Source organism: Alosa pseudoharengus, unplaced genomic scaffold (genome assembly GCF_046254945.1).
Source record: "Alosa pseudoharengus isolate Yale_2024_CS ecotype anadromous, Long Island Sound unplaced genomic scaffold, YU_APseudo_1.1 YU_APseudo_1.1_scf_20, whole genome shotgun sequence".
Taxonomy (NCBI): Eukaryota; Metazoa; Chordata; class Actinopteri; order Clupeiformes; family Clupeidae; genus Alosa; species Alosa pseudoharengus.
Genome location: NW_027468664.1, coordinates 15,183,662 through 15,200,143, shown reverse-complemented (window position 1 = coordinate 15,200,143; position 16,482 = coordinate 15,183,662). Strand labels below are relative to the sequence as shown.

General features: G+C 45.0%; 1 protein-coding gene across 5 annotated transcripts in view; it reads right to left on the bottom strand.

The window, feature by feature from the left end:
- Positions 1-16,482, bottom strand: part of pacsin2 (protein kinase C and casein kinase substrate in neurons 2) — a 30,158-nt gene that overhangs the window by 3,056 nt on the left and 10,620 nt on the right. The window contains exons 2-10 of one of the 5 annotated variants that reach the window (XM_076296668.1): positions 15,025-15,109; positions 13,719-13,875; positions 12,379-12,614; positions 8,094-8,249; positions 7,573-7,748; positions 7,028-7,148; positions 5,816-5,863; positions 4,102-4,220; positions 1,438-1,575 (exon numbers count right to left, since the gene is read on the bottom strand). In XM_076296668.1, coding sequence (XP_076152783.1) covers positions 1,438-1,575; positions 4,102-4,220; positions 5,816-5,863; positions 7,028-7,148; positions 7,573-7,748; positions 8,094-8,249; positions 12,379-12,614; positions 13,719-13,875; positions 15,025-15,081 — 1,208 coding nt within the window. In that variant the 5' untranslated portion in view covers positions 15,082-15,109. Of the gene's footprint in view, positions 1-4; positions 1,576-4,101; positions 4,221-5,815; positions 5,864-7,027; positions 7,149-7,572; positions 7,749-8,093; positions 8,250-12,378; positions 12,615-13,718; positions 13,876-15,024; positions 15,110-16,482 lie in introns of those variants that run through there. The other 4 variants (XM_076296672.1, XM_076296670.1, XM_076296669.1 and 1 more) reach the window with 4 other exon arrangements.

Genomic DNA, 16,482 nt, shown 5'->3' with positions numbered 1-16,482 from the left:
GTCACGGTCACAGAACCAATACACGGTCAAGCTCACAAAACATCCCTGTCACCTTACACCAAAATCCCTTTTTTTTTTTTTTTAAAGTGGGTTCTGACACAGCAGATCAGCGGTCAGTTATTGGACATCCAGCATGCCAGGCAAGAGTAGCAGGAACCAGGAAATAAAAAAGGAGTTAGACAGGAGCGTGACGGAGAAAAAAAAAAACACCTTCAGGATAAAACACAACACACACACATACACAACACACAAACACACAGCACAGAGAGACTGCTCTAAATCCCCCCTCGCACAGTGAATTCCCCTCAGCCTTTGCGCCAATGTCACGCCAGCTATAATGATGCTGTTTGCGAGGGGATTTAGGAGTCGTGTTATTACCACAAACAAAGCTGAACAGGACCACAGACATACATCATGATGTAAATAATGACACACACATAGACACACATACACGCACAGCCCACGCCATATCCCATGAGCACCTGGAGTTCCGAGAGACAGGTTCACCACCACCACCAGCAGAGGGCAGCAGCTCCAAACCAGTCCCCATGGAGACAACACACACACACACAGTATACACACACACACACACACACACACACACACACACATACGACACTTAACACAGTAAATGCCTTGTTGCAGTCGGACCCGCCAGGCAAATACAGATGAGCTTCATCACACTTTGGGGTCTGTGTCTCTCTAACACAGTCTGTTTACTAGGCTGCACCTATCCAACAACCCCTCCCCCTTCTAACACTCTGGCTCTCTCTCTCTCTTCCCCTTGGTAAATATTTGAGATTTCCACTGGAGTCAAAAATCTGAGATGGAAATTAGGCATGGACTCACATTCGACTCTGTATTTAGAACAGTCCTATCTACTGTCAGAGATGACAGATGGCTAATGTATACTGTAGTGTGCTTGTTGGAACATCTGTGTGTGTGTGTGTGTGTGTGTGTGTGTGTGTCTAAGGAAAACACCCTATGCCTAGCAGGTCAGACTGAACAGAAGCAAGGCTGGACACACACAGACCACTCTGCAAGATGAAACAGTTAGGTGGTTGAAGGACAACACACACACAAAGGTGTGTGTGTGTGTGTGTGTGTGTGTGTGAGTGAGTGTGTGTGTGTGTGCATGTGTGGGTGTGTACACAGGAGGCAGATAGATGAACAAGATGGAGGGGATGTGAGTGTGTACTCGTTTGCTGAACGCCCATGCAGAGAAACATACAGCAACCTGATGAAAAAAAGGGGATGAAAATAAAACTTAACAGGGACCACAAAGAAAGACCAACCAAGTGAGGAGGGGAAAAAGAGCCACAGAAGAAACACAAAACACACAGGAAAAAATGGAGGGGAAAGAAAAAGAGCTATGCAAGGAAGGACACAAGTGGCGAAGGAGTGCAGCGACTGCACGACAGTTGTCTGTTCACCAACGTTTTGGTGGCAACTTGGTCTTTTTTGACAGTGACTGTCGGGCTGCTGTTGGGCTGTTCCTGGGGCGATTCTTCCTCATCCTCGTCATCCTCAAATGGATTCGAGCCCACAGGCTCTGTGCTACGAGGCACAGCGAGGCTAACAACATGGAAAGAGACAGGATGGTGACACACACATACACCTATTGTTACACTTTTCAGACTCACAGGTAAGACGTGGAATACCATATAACAGTGAGGGATTACTGGACATGGTGGCCATTGTGACACACAAGAACGTGGAACAATCACATGGCACTTGTCAGCAACAGAACACACCACTTTGACCAATGTCGGAACGGAATGGCCACTGTGGAAAGCTATTATGACTCGCTTTCAAATCAGCCAATGAGGGTTAGAGTGACATCTTCGACCAATGAGAGATGACTGTGGAGAACATCAATGAACACATGCAGGCCAGTATTTACATTACTACGGGGTGCTCCTATAGCTAACAAATTCACAGTCAGAACGTTTACACAACAAACAATATAACAAGACAACCTGCAAAAACAAAACAATGAGGATTTAATGCAAATTAAACAAACCCTGTCAGAGCATCAGGCAAATAATAATGAAGGAAATGAAGGAAAAAGATGAATTTTGAATAGAAGCACAGAGGTTTTCGTTCAGTGCTGTGTACGATAGTGACTGTAAATGTCATTATGTTGCTGTTGTTCTGACACTCCTACGTCCTAATCTCACATCCTATCTGCTGAACCCGCGGCCTGCCCCACCCCACCCCGCTCACAAAACAGATAAATAAAAAATGAAATAAAAATATCCATCTATCACCCATGCTCCTCCATGTCCCTTACATGTGTGTTGTGCGAGGGAGAATGTTTAGAACACTCAGGGGTCAGAGGTCAAGTGGGTTGGGAGATAGATGGCTGACATTCCTCCAGTGTACTCCTGGGACTGCATGTGCTCGCACGCACGACACACACACACACACACACACACACACACACACACACACACACACACACACACACACACACACACACACACACACACACACACACACACACACACACACACACACACACACACACACACACACACACACACACACACACACACACGGCTGTAACTGTGTGCATTATGCAAAGCTGAAACAGTCACCTGGAGCATAACCCAACATGAAAGCAGCTATTAAGACTAAGACTGGGATTCATCTTTGACCCTGATACACCATATATCTGGAACATATCATATATCTGGGCTTTCCTGGAACCCATGATGGATACAGGACTGGCTGTACTCTTCTGCAAATAGCTGAACACTAACAAAAAAAGGTTATTTAGTTCGTTGAAGGGACTACTGTCTTTGAAACTTGTTGCAAGCAAATGGTCTCAAATGGCGATTACACTGGGGATTTTCTGGGTCCAAAAAAGGTTTTAGCAGATCCCCACCCTTTTCAAGGACAGCAAGGAGGTGCTATTTTCGCACTTTTCACTGTGAAGTCCCCCCCCCACCAGGTAGCAGGCTAGCCTTAAATAAGTCTCTGCGCTTGCTTACAGAAGAACTGCGTGACTAAACATTCTTTCTCTCTGTTTAGATTCTGAGGGTGAGATTCGGAACACAGTTTAGACGATGCTCCGAACGTTCCAGGATTCCAGGAGATGCTCGAACGTTCCAGGAGAGTGAGTTTTCGAGAGCTGTCTCACCCTGAGCCTCTGGAGCAGAGCTCCATAGTTTGGAGTACTGAGGGCGGGGTGAAGAGCACTGGGAGCGGTCCAGCGGGTTTTTCGGACTCAGACGGCCGTCTTCTGATAGTTACCACGGTTAGTCAGTTTTCCCTGCCCAACTCTGACGCCACTGCATAGTGTCACTTACTATTTTAGGAAAAATTAGTGACCATGATGATGCCAAAGGAACACACCATCTAACCAACTATAAATAAAGAGGGATGAATCATGAATCTAGGACTGTTTCCCTGTTGCATAGTGTGCCTTCATGTGTCCACTGCATGCTTCTGTGTGTGTGTGTGTGTGTGTGTGTGTGTGTGCACATATGTGTGTTTGTCTTAGCAACATGCCTCTTGAAGATGTTTACAGTGGCTCCAGAGCGAGGCCTGCTTTGTGGCGTGTGTGTGTGTGTGTGTGTGTGGGCTGTTGTGGATTCGTGTTTATGGTCAGCTGAGACTTCGCTGTAGTAGAGTGGAAACTTTGGGCTGTCTGGTCACAGGGCCAGGAAAGTAAGTGAGTGAGCATGTGCGCGCGCACGTGTGTGTGTGTGTGAGAATGAGGAGTGACCCAGAGCAGGTCACATTCTTCCATTTTTTTAGTCTTTTCATGTAGTCAATTCTTCTATTACAGAATAGAATGTGTTTTCTACATAACTACCTGTTGCTCAGTCCATCATCTACATGCAGATTCTCCACCTTATTGCTATGATGAACTTTAAAGCTAAGCTCTGATGTGCAAACATGCATGGGTGTGTATGTGTGTAGGAAGTGGGTGAGTGACTACACGGTAAAAATGTATTTAGAAAACAGAAGTGATATTGTAGGTAATTGTGTATGTGCATTTGGCTGTGCAGATACTGGCTCAGGTCAGGTGCATACTGCTATATGCTCAGGTATGTTCAGGTGTGCGCGATTGTTCTCAGGTGTGAGGTTTACCTGCTGCTGCTCTTGGCTGGCTGATCTCCTGTTTGGCTGATACCCGTGAGCATCACACCCTCACCCGGCTTTTTCTTGTCTCTGCGACTCAGCGTGCGGTTCATGTCTATGGACCACTCCTACAACACACACACATACACACACACCAGAAGCATTAGGCTCTCCTCCTAGAACACACACACACACACACACCACACACACACACACACGCACACGCTCAAGTACGGAAAAAGGCACAGAAAGTTTGCCGTGGTCAAAACCAACACCAGCATGTGCAGGTAGTTCCTCTTGGGGACTAAAATTAGAACAGGCGATGCAAGGTTTCATGTTCAGTGTGAGTGTGGGTACTTTGAGCCAAAATTAATCTGCTGGCTGGCTAAGCTGATGTGGGTCTACTATAGTCAATCACACTTCATGCACATCACACACACACACTGTGCCTTTACAAACATACACACACACACCAAAAAAAAAAAATCACCTGCTCTAAGTTTGGTTATAAGTAAACACCCACAAAGAGCCAGTGCACAAGAAGTGAGATTTCAGACAGCTTTCAAACGTGCTTCCACACACACACACACACACAAATCAGAGCGATTCTGCACAGTGTTATATGTGCAGCCCAACTGGAGCGTCCAGCATCCCAGACCCACTATTCAGCGCCCCATCACCACCAGCACAACCACCAACAGCACCTTGAAGCAATAAGTGCCCTGACCAGCACGGCCTACACTGCATTAGTGAAGAGGGCCATGCATGCAGACAGCCCGTACGCACAACATTATGAGGCATCTAAATCCCGATCCGCACCCTATGGAACTAAAAGGCAGAAATAAATGTTTATTTGTTATTGATGGATGCTTTTGTATTATCTTAAGCATCTAAACGTATAAATAAATAAAAATAAAAAATAATAATAATTTAAAAAAAAAAAACGACTATTGGTCTCTCAGAACACATCATACTACCACCAGAGGTCATAGGGTTAATTGCCAGGACAACAACTCAGGCAGGGTTACTGTGACATCACAAGGTCAGGAGGCCACACCTCAGGCATCATGTGACATGCCGCAGGGCCAGAGAGAGTGCTGATCAGAGAACAGTGGTGCGGTGCCGGGTTGCGAGCCCGCCGGGCCTAACCTTCAGAAACGAAGGCCCGAAGGTCAGGACCGACCCCGTGTCAGCGCCAAGACTTTTCCAGGACTGAAGGGGGGGGGGTGGAAGAGCCCAGAGTTCAGAGAGATGTGGAGGAGGAGGAGGATGAGGAAGATGAGGGGGAAAGAGACAGGTAGACCCATACACAGAAAAGAAAAGAGAAAGTAAGGGGGGGAATTCAATCAATCCAAGTAATCAAAAGCCATTCAAAAATAAATGACAGTTGGATTGAGTTGCTTGATTGAATGTCCCTTGGAAATGAATGCACACAAACGCAACGCATGCACACCACACACACTTAACCCAACCAATGATGTCTGTTTGTACTGATCTCATAACAGTTCTAATATCAGGAAGCATCTGTGGCCTCTCTATGACAATAGTCTCTCTAATTTGACTGCATTCCCTTGAGGCATAGCTCTCTAACAACACACACACGCGCGCACACGCACACACACACACGCACACGCACACGCACACGCACACGCACACGCACACAGAGAGACAGAGCAAGAGAGCTGTGTGAACCCGCCAACCACTGTGAGGGAGCAGAACTCACTCTAAAGGACTTTCTCTTACTAAGGCGTGTGCAGGGAGTCTCCATGTTCTGTCAAAATCGGATTCAAGGAAGGAGGGGTGGGGTGGGGAGGGGTGGGGGGTCCAGAGGGAACCCCAGGGGGGTAAGTGGGTGGGGGGTAGGGGGGGGGTTGAGGGGTATGGAGGGGTTGTTAAAAACAGAACAGAACAGGAACACAATGCAAAACTGTAGTTCCACCGGTGCACTCTGCCTCGTGTGGACAGTGAAGAAAGCACAGCTGGGAGAATGTGTGCGTCTGCTGATCAACAGTGTGGTGGCATTATTACAAGCTTCCAATCACTACAAAGCATTTAATCACATTTATCAAGCAACACATCATTAGACAATACATTAAGATAGAAACATCTCTTTTGATCTCTTCCGACAATCTCCTTCACCAAAATTTCACCCAGTGATTTTTGTATGTTTGTTTTTGTATGTATGTTTGTATCTATGAATGTATGTATGTATGTATGTATGTATAGGGCCAAGGGCAGAGTGTCAGTAGAGGATCAGCAGCTCATGGGACAACCCACGTGTGTAAAACATGCTAAACTTCCCTTACACTATGCGCTGGTATAGATAGTATCTTTAGTCTCGGTTTACTGTGTGTGTGTGTGTGTGTGTGTGTGCACCATGAGTGTCCATGTGTGTGAATGCTCAGCTCGGCTGTGAGCACTATGTGTGTGTGTGTGTGTGTGTGACAGGTGAGTGAGTGGATGCATGAACAAACCTGAAAGACAGGTTCTCTCCATCTTACCCTGGCTCCATTTCCAGATAAATATGCATAATTTATGTGGCATAACAAGCAGCTATTCTCACGGGGTTGAACAACTCTAGTCATAAATGCTGCAAATATGACACTCATCGCCTCCTAGAAAGTGGAAGTCCCAGAGGACTAGATGAGTCAAGCTTGGTCACGCCAAACACTCCAGCCCGGTTCTCATTGCCCACTGCGTGCCAGTCTAAGTGCCCTCACTAGCTTTTTGAGGAGATCGATCAAGAAATACGTGATTTGAGCTCCGCTACTTTAAGATTTTGATTCTTTAATGAATGAACTTAAAGAACCATTTTAAATGCCGGTCGAATGCTAATTCTAGATCTATCTGGTATAGTTCTGGAACAGCTTGAACAATGAAAGGCTTTTATGCCTTAAAGGACTGGACTGGACTGGACTGCCAGTGGGTGGCGTACCTCAAACTGGGGCCAATTCATGTGCATGCCCGGCCCGTGGTTGTTGCGGAACCACTTGAGGTCTTCCTCGGCATCAGCCGACTTGACCGTGTCCTCCAGTGTGTGGTAGACTGTCTGGAACCTGGAAAGTACAGGAGAGAGCTTAACAGTGTGTGTGTGTGTGTGTTTGTAATTATGTGCTTGTGTGTTTGCCGATTTACACACCATTGTGGTATTATTTAAACTAAATAGAGCTTAACTGTGTGTGTGTGTGTGTGTGTGTGTGTGTGTGTGTGTGTATCTGTTTGTGTTTATTTCATTTTTATTCATTTATGTGCTTGTGTGTTTGTCCATTTAAACACCATTGTGTTATTATTTATCAGTTTATGGCCAATACACACATAGTCTAACGATGGGATCTTTTCTCTTAGGAGAATATACTTGTAGGCCTACATGTGCATGTACGTATGTCTACCTCAGTTCTGCCTAGCTTGTGTGTCTTTCTCTCTCTTTGTGTGTGTGTGTGTGTGTGTGTGTGTGTGTGTGTGTGTGTGTGTGTCTCTCACTTGTGGTTACTGGAGAGGTCCAGGTGCTGCTTGACATCAAGCAGCAGCTCCTTAAAGAAGCTGATGCGCTTCTCTTCAAACTGCTGCCACTGCTCAAACACCTGCTCCATGTTCTCCATGTACTGAGGCGTCACCTTGTCCAGCTCCTCCAGGGACTTCTCATAACGCTCCTTAGTCTGGGGGTAGCACACACACACACACACACACGCACACACACGAACACACACGAACACACACGCGCACACACACACGCGCACACACACACACACACACACACACACACACACACACACACACACACACACACATAGATATCATTCATAGATGCAGACAGGACTATGCAAACATACCGCAAATCCCACATGTACACATCTGAGATAAAAAGAAGGGACTGTGGTGGAGAGGTGGTTAACAAAAACTTAAAGTCAATGTAACTAAATCAAACAGACGCAGGTGCAACCACACCCACACACACACACACACCCACAGATAAATAAACACAGATACATAAACACACATACCTTCTGAACCTCCTGCTGGCACTTCTCCACCTTCTCCTGAAGCTTCTTGGTGGCGTCGGGGTTGGAGTTGCTCTCCAGCTTGCTGTTGTTCTCCCGGCTGGTGGCCAGCTTCTCCTCCTTACAGGCCGCATGGTACGCCTTCTTCATCGTGTCCACCTACACAAGACCGCACCGTCATCAACATTACTATCCCTCTGCACTGTCATTAGCAGGACTGCCAATTTCACCAACATCACCTCCCACTCCTTATACTCCTCCTTCATCATCATCATCATCATCCTCCCCCAGGGTTATCAGCATGAGTGCTCTTTCACTCTATCACACAGGACTGTTTCTTTTTCCAACCACTCTTCATCATCACCATCACCACCTTTTTAACCATCACCATGAGCATTGCTTTGACATGGAGCCTTGGGAATTTTAAAGTGTTTAAAATACATCTTTGTCCGACGTAACATTTAAAGATACATCAAGAAGAAATTCATTCATGGGATCATAGGGATGGGCAAAAAATACATCAGGATGTACACCCCCTTTTTAAGTGTATCAAAATAAACTACAAAATACTGTAGCCATAATGTATCAAAATAAAATACTATATTTTAAAAAATACTTAAAATACTTTTTTCAAGGGGGCATGGAATCGCTTTGTAAATCAGCTTTTTTTATCCCAAACATTTAGGCTATTAAAACTCGAATAAGGCTACATATGGAATATCACACACCAGAAATTCCAAACCGCTTCAAAAGTTCTAAATATGAGCAGGGGACCGTTATTGAACGGGCCTAACGGGCCCAGGCCCAGGAGCCCAAATGTTCAGGGATCTCTGAAGCCCAAGCCTCTATGTGAAGTCACTACCATGTTCTCCAGCCCTGATATCGGAATAGGGCCCCTCAGTCAAATAACATAGGCTATGTTATGTGATACGTCTTAATAGGGCCCCTCGATCTTATAACAGGTTATATTATTCACCATGATATCTAAACAGGACCCCTCAGTAAAATAACACAGGTCACACTATGTGTGATAATTATGTGTGATAATCATGCTTAAAAAAAATTCACAGCAAGATGCCTTAAATGTGTTGGTTATATTTGTTAAGTCTCAATCTGTCAGTTATTTGCACACAACTTGCCAGAAGTCATAATTTAAGGGGTTACTGCCTTTTAGCACAACCAACCGCGACCCAGCTAGACAAATAAAATGGCCTATTTTTTCCACTTCATGTGAATGGTTCTGTGCAGAAATACTAGACCAGTTGATATGACTATTTATAGTTGATATGACTAATTTGTGTTTGAAAGGAAAGTAAAGGCTAATTGTGTGCTATTATGTAGCAGAACACCAACCAGACTCTGAAAAGGAGGACAAGTTGTCTTTAAAGTGACTGCAAATTGGCCAAAATGAGGACACCCCCCAATGTCTGCTTATAGGCCTTTTCCAGTTCAGCTGGTACATACAGTGGTATGAAAAAGTGTTTGCGCCCTTCCTGATTTCTTTTCTTTTGCATGTTTGTCGCAAATGTTTCTGATCATAAAAGAAATGTAAATATTAGTCAAAGATAACACAAGTAAACACAAAATGCAGTTTTTAAATAAAGGTTGTTATTAAGGGAAAACAAAATCCAAACCTGCATGGCCCTGTGTGAAAAAGTGATTGCCCTTAAAAACTGCAGTTAATAACTGGTTGGGCCACCCCAACACACTTGCAAACACACAGAGTCAAGGGCCTTTTACACACTTTTATACACTTTTTTTCTCTATCAAATCATCTGAAACGGACAAAAAGGGTCATGCACCTACCTTTGTACCTCTTGAATTTCCCCTGGGGATCAATAAAGTATCTATCTATCTATCTTTGAGAATAACATTACATAATGCTATAGAAGGGCGTGGGTGTGCATTGCCAATGTCAGACATGCTCCGTGCACCTCCTCTGTACATACCTCCGTCTCCGTACATATCAGTGTAGCAACAAAATGATTATGATTGAGTGTCTTTTTTATTCAATGTATTTAATTTTTGAGTTTTTTTATTTTGAAGTAATCCAAAAGTATTCAGATTACATTACCGGTACATTATTTTATTAATCCAATGGATTATGTTACGGATTATAAAAAAAAAAAATGGCGTGTAGTCTGTACTCAGTTATAGATTACATTTCAAAGTAATCTGACCCAACACTGATAAAACATACATGCATACGCTTCTCAGCAGTCACACTAACAAAGGGAGTTAATTCTGTAAATAACCAATGAGACATCGTTAAAGCCATGCTGCACCTCCCTGACAATGACTCAGGAGAGGACAGGAGAGGAATGCAATGTCAGTGCAGTCACTGCCATAACCGCTGTTACTGATCATCAGAGGAGCCCAATAAAAACAACATCCATTATCTGCTGAAAGCCCTGTCTAATAATATTAGACATGACAAACAGCCATATAACCTCAGGCAGCAGATTGCATCCACACTGACGGTATGCCTTTCTGCATCCATCACAGATGTGAGAGAGAAGAGAAAATATTCAGTACAACACAATTTAAGCCCTCCACATGCAGACATCCTGAAGCCCTCCACATGCAGACATCCAGACATAAACTGACAAATGAACAAATTGACAAATATAGAAACAAAATGCTGGACGAAGCGACGTGATTCGCACATTAAGGCAGGAAACAAAAAAAAATGAAGGTAAAAAGTTAAGCTACCATCACACCTGTATAGTGAGTATGCATATGCTGTCTACATGGCTCTGGTTGCCATCAAATAAGTTAAGAATAAATAACTAAGCTTAAGCATCAGGTGTTCCTGTAGTCACAGTAGTCTGTCTGTACTAGAGTACTGGGACAGGAGGAATGGGCAGGTTATGGGGACATCTATTTCTATTTCCTGTTCCCGTCTGTCTGCCATGCATGGCTCGTTGCTATAAATAAGCCTAATAAACGGCCAGCGGACATCCCTAACCAGGCCTGTGTGTCCATGTGGCCAGCTAATGCCAGGATGTCCAGTTGATCATTGTGACATCACATGGAGGAGGAGCCCACATTGCCGGCCTGGAAGACGGCAGATTATAGAATGGGGATATGGAAGACACACACAGAGAGGCAAACATCCAGCCACACACACAGACACAAACAACTCACAGAAAAAGGCTCTCTCTCTCTCTCTCACACACACACACACACACACACACACACACACACACGCACGCCAAGTAGACAGTGTGGTCATGAAGGTCATATCAAGTCCGGTGTGACAAACAGGCAACGAAAATGGCGGCTGGGACTTAAAAATAAATAAATAATGACAAAGCCATTCCGGAACCATGGTCATCGGACCATCAGAGGTCATTGTTTCAGCTGCGCGCATTCCAACATGCCGCAGCAATGCTTCACAACAGCACGGCTCCGGTCATCCAAGCGGTTTCCTGCAGCTTCATGGAAAATCAAGGCCTCTCTGAGAAACTGGGACCTCTGTGGGGTGCCATGACTTTGAAAGTCAATAACCCACTGCGAATTAAATGGAGAGGGTGGGGGGGTTGGGGGGGGTGCCTATTTACTCAGCCACTGAACGCGTCGTGTTCAGTCACTAACCTTGCGGGCATTCGAGACGGCCAAGATAACAGCGCTAAAGCAAACAGCATGGGCAGGACGTCAGCCTTGTGATTGGTTGCGGAGGGGCAGCGAGGTGAGATGAGACCGCGTTGAGTCATAAACAAACTCTGAGAAGAATGACCCCAAGCTGTCAAAGAGGTGTCAAAGCAAGACATTTATAGGTAAGGGGTAAAGGACACCCCAGTGGGGGCTTTTGCAGGTTCACAGGGATTATTTGCAACATCTGTGCTAAAAGTGACACAGAAAACCCCAGCTTGCATTTCATTGGTTCATACGCCAATTATAAAGTACATACTTTTCTTAGTTTAGTTCAGTTTGTACAGGGACCATGTACAAAATGCATTAATCACATAGAGGGGAAAGCTTTGTGTGTGTTTGTGTGTGTGTGTTTGTGTGTGTGTGTGTGTGTGTGTGTGTGTGTGTGTGTGTGTGTGTGTGTGTGTGTGAGAGAGAGAGAGAGAAAAAAAGAGAGAGAGAAAGTGTGTGAGTGAGTGAGTGAGTGTGAGTAGGTGACTGAATGAATGAGCCATACCTTGTTGAGTTTCTTGGACCAGGGTTTCAGCCTGTGTGTGTGTGTGTGTGTGTGTGTGTGTGTGTGTGTGTGTGTGTGTGTGTGTGTGTGTGTGTGAGAGAGAGAGAGAGAGAGAGTGACTGAATGAATGAGCCATACCTCCTTGAGTTTCTTGGACCAGGGTTTCTGGGCCTTGCGGAATCCGTCCTCGGCCTCCTTGGTCTCCTTGAAGCCGCCGATCATCTGCTTGTGGTAGGCGTCCTTCTGCCAGTTCTTCACCTTCTCAAAGTCCTCACCCATCAGCGCCGACTTCACGTCCATGTGCAGGTCGCTCACCTTCTCGGCCTCCGTCATCACGGCGATCCACGCCTGCTCCAGGGTTCCGTATTGCGGCCCTGAGGAGTGGAGATTCATTCTCAATCTATCGATCTCAAACATTCTATGATATTTTCAGGGATATCAATACCATAGCTATATATTGTGTATAGTACCACACTGACAAGCATCATTACGCATAGCATCACATTCACTAAGATACCCATTTTGGCATGGATTAATTGGCATTCATTGAGTGGAAGAGTAGTGAAAATTGAAATTCTTGCACTGATGATGGTCTGAATGGGACCGAAAACATTTTTGCACTTTGGGAGCACTTTGCACTTTTCACTGACTGGATTAAAAATTGCATCGGCAACATTGGTGTGCAAGTTCTTTCTAGACTGAAGGACTGATACACTATTGGAACTAACGCACCCACCAGGCCTGGAGTCATTGGCGCGATACCCTGTTTGCACCATAGTGAAAATTGAGGTACATATTTGGTTCTGAGAGACTTCTCAGTACACAGTTGGGCATTGCAACTGCACTCTCAAGCTCTGAGAGAGAGAGAGAGAGAGAGAGGGAGAGAGGGAGAGAGAGAGAGAGAGAGAGAGAGAGAGAGAGAGAGAGATGGAATATGGATATAGTATGTCATTGAGAACTTTGAAAATGGGCACAATTTTGACTGAAGCCTCGTGTCGGTGATCCTGTGTGTGGTGTTAGTTGTTTGCCTGACATTGATTGTATCCTAAATAGGTCTGTGGGTACACCTCTCATAAAGTGGGTGAAAATTTCATGGGATTGTCTGGTCGTTCTGTGGTCAACCCAGCACACATCTTCCTGAAGCTCTGAATGCTTGTGTGGAGCCTATTTGTGGAAGTTTTATATATGCGTGTGTTTGGCCTGAGGTAAGACCTAGTACTATACATCTGCGTGTGAATCCAGTGTTACTGTGAAAGGCATCTTTGTGAGCAATAAAAACCCAGAGGAAATATAGCCATAAGCACGGGTACAGAATGTACAGTCATTTATTTATGCATTTGTGTGGACACAAATATGGGTACAGTGTGTGCTAATTATTTTATCAATGTATTTGTGTGTGTATATATATATATGTGTATGTGTGAGTGAGTATGTATATGTGTATGTGTGTGTGTGTGTGTGTGTGTGTGTGTGTGTACCTTTATCAATAAGCTGTCTCCACCGCTTGGACCACTCGGTCAGCTGCTGGGCGTAGGCCTTCTCGATGCGTGCCCGCTCATGGATGCAGTTCATCAGGTCATTGCACAGCCGGTTGCCATCATCAACACGCCGCACTGTACGTTTGTAGTTTCCCACCTGGTCATTACACAATGGGTGCATAGGTTAGCCACCACACACACACACAGCCGCCACCACACACACACACGTGGCTCAGGTAGATGACACTGAACCCCAAACTGCTCCCGATGTGGATGTGAGCAATTGCTCTGTAAAGTGCTGAGTGCTCAGAGGAGAAGAAAAGTGCTACATACATGCATTCCATTTAACACACACACACACACACACACACACACACACACACACACACACACACACACACACACACACACACACACACACACACACACACACACACACACACACACACACACACACACACACACACACACACACACACACACACACACACACACACACACACACACACACACACACACACACACACACACACACACACACACACACACACACACACACACAGCTATGTGCTGTATACAGTATGCATGTCATGCATTAAGTTCTATGGCAACAAAGTCTTGAATCTCAAATCACCAAGAAAGTACAAAAGCAATACAACGGACATCGCGACCAGAATACCAACGCCTGGCTGAGCATATTGGTCAGAGCTTTACAGACACAGATACACATTGTTTCAAGGGATTGGCCCAGCTGTGCTATCACTCCCAACCAAGGATGAAGGCCGAATGACACTGGTAACACCATTTCCTTTCCCAGACTCTCAATTTACCATCTAACTCGGTAAGCCTGACCTGTGCTACATTCCCTTGACCCCGAGTTTAAACAATAGCCAGGCCTTAACAGGCCTGTAGCCCTCAGAACGTACACCCATTAATATTCTGAGGCCATGTAGTACGACTTGTTGTGTCTAATCAAGCTAAAGAGGTGCCACTTCATTTATCCTCACAAACTCTAGTGCATTACACACAATTCAAACGCATTTGTCTTTTTAAGCACACTCCAGATAGTTTAAGCACACACTAGTCAGCTAAATCAAAAGCAAACATTCTTGACTTGAGTGTGAAGGTGAGGCCATTCTAGAGAGTGCAAACATAAAGAGTCAGAGCCTTCAATCTGTGAGTTTCTGAATGAGAGTGAGCATTGTGCAGGTAAAGGATATTAATGGTATTAAATGAAGTGAGCAGCTATGTTATGAGGTTTGACGAATGGAAGTGTGTGTGTGTGTGTGTGTGTGTGATACAGTACCTCCCAAAAGCTGTCACTGGAGACATCGGTCAAGGAGTCATTAAATGTGCCAGACATGGCTGCTTCCCTCTCTGCCCACTGTCCTCTGAAAAACACAGAACAAGGACACAGTTAGTATTATCACACAATCACCAACACCACATGTAATACATTACCACAGTTATCACCACCAAATATAATACATTACCATAATCTTTACCAAATACAATACATTACCACAGTAATCACCACCAAATATAATACATTACCATAATCATCACCAAATATAATACATTACTGCAGTAATCATCACCAAATATAATACACTATCACTGCCATCACTACCAAATATAATACATCATCATAGCAAATGTAACACTTTATCATCATGGTCATCATCTAAACCCAACTTAATTATGTCATCACAGTCAGAACTGTATCACTGCATAAACCCTAGTGCTAGTAGGATGGTTAGATCTTGGTGTCAATTTGGGACACAAATTGATGATGCAAGTCCAGCTTGGTGTTACATTTGACCCACAAGTGTGTGAGATATTCCACTCGGACTCTTAATAGTCTCACACATACACCCCCCCCCCCCCCTCTCTCCTACTACGCTCCTTCTTCCTCTCTTCCTGCTTACTCTCTCTCTCACTGCCCCTAACAATCCTGCTTTCTTCTCCTCTCTCCATCTTTCTCTCTCCCATCTCTTATGCCTCCTTACGCTCTTGCTTCCTCACTCCACACACACACACACACACACACACACACACACACACGCACACACGCACACGCGCGCACACGCACACGCACGCGCACACTTTCTGATGAAAATTCCTGCCATTCTCAGCGGTGCCGTGACCCTTGGTCCAGCAGGACCTCTAAAGCGGCTTTATCCTGCCGGCCCGTCGCCAGGGGCCCACTCCACAGGCACCGCCACGCTACAGCGGGAATACTCATACTTTCCACCATTTAGAAGCTCATGCCAGACACACACACACACACACACACACACACACACACACACACACACACGTACAGTACATGCATGCACACACACACACACATACACACGTGTGTTGAGCCATTAAATGAGCGAGCGAGAGAGAGGGAGAGAGGAGGAAGAGATTTCAGTCGTATTGTTTTTCGTTGTGCTCGGTTTGTCCGCACACTTTGTTGAGAGCGCAAGTGGCTTGTAACCTTGGAAACCAGATAGTCACACACATCTGACTCTGACTCAGATGGCTGTAGGCTATGACAAGCGTACACACACACACACACACACACAAAAAAAAAACTCTGTTAACCATGCCAATAGGAACTTCATAATTTCAACACGCCACGTAGATTTCAGCCTGTCTGTGAGATAAAGAGTGGTGCTCATTCATAAACCACTGTCTGGGTCAGAGGAGGCAATGCACTCCAAGAAATGGCATTAAAATAAAAATACAAATAATAATAAAAAAAAAAAAAAAAAAA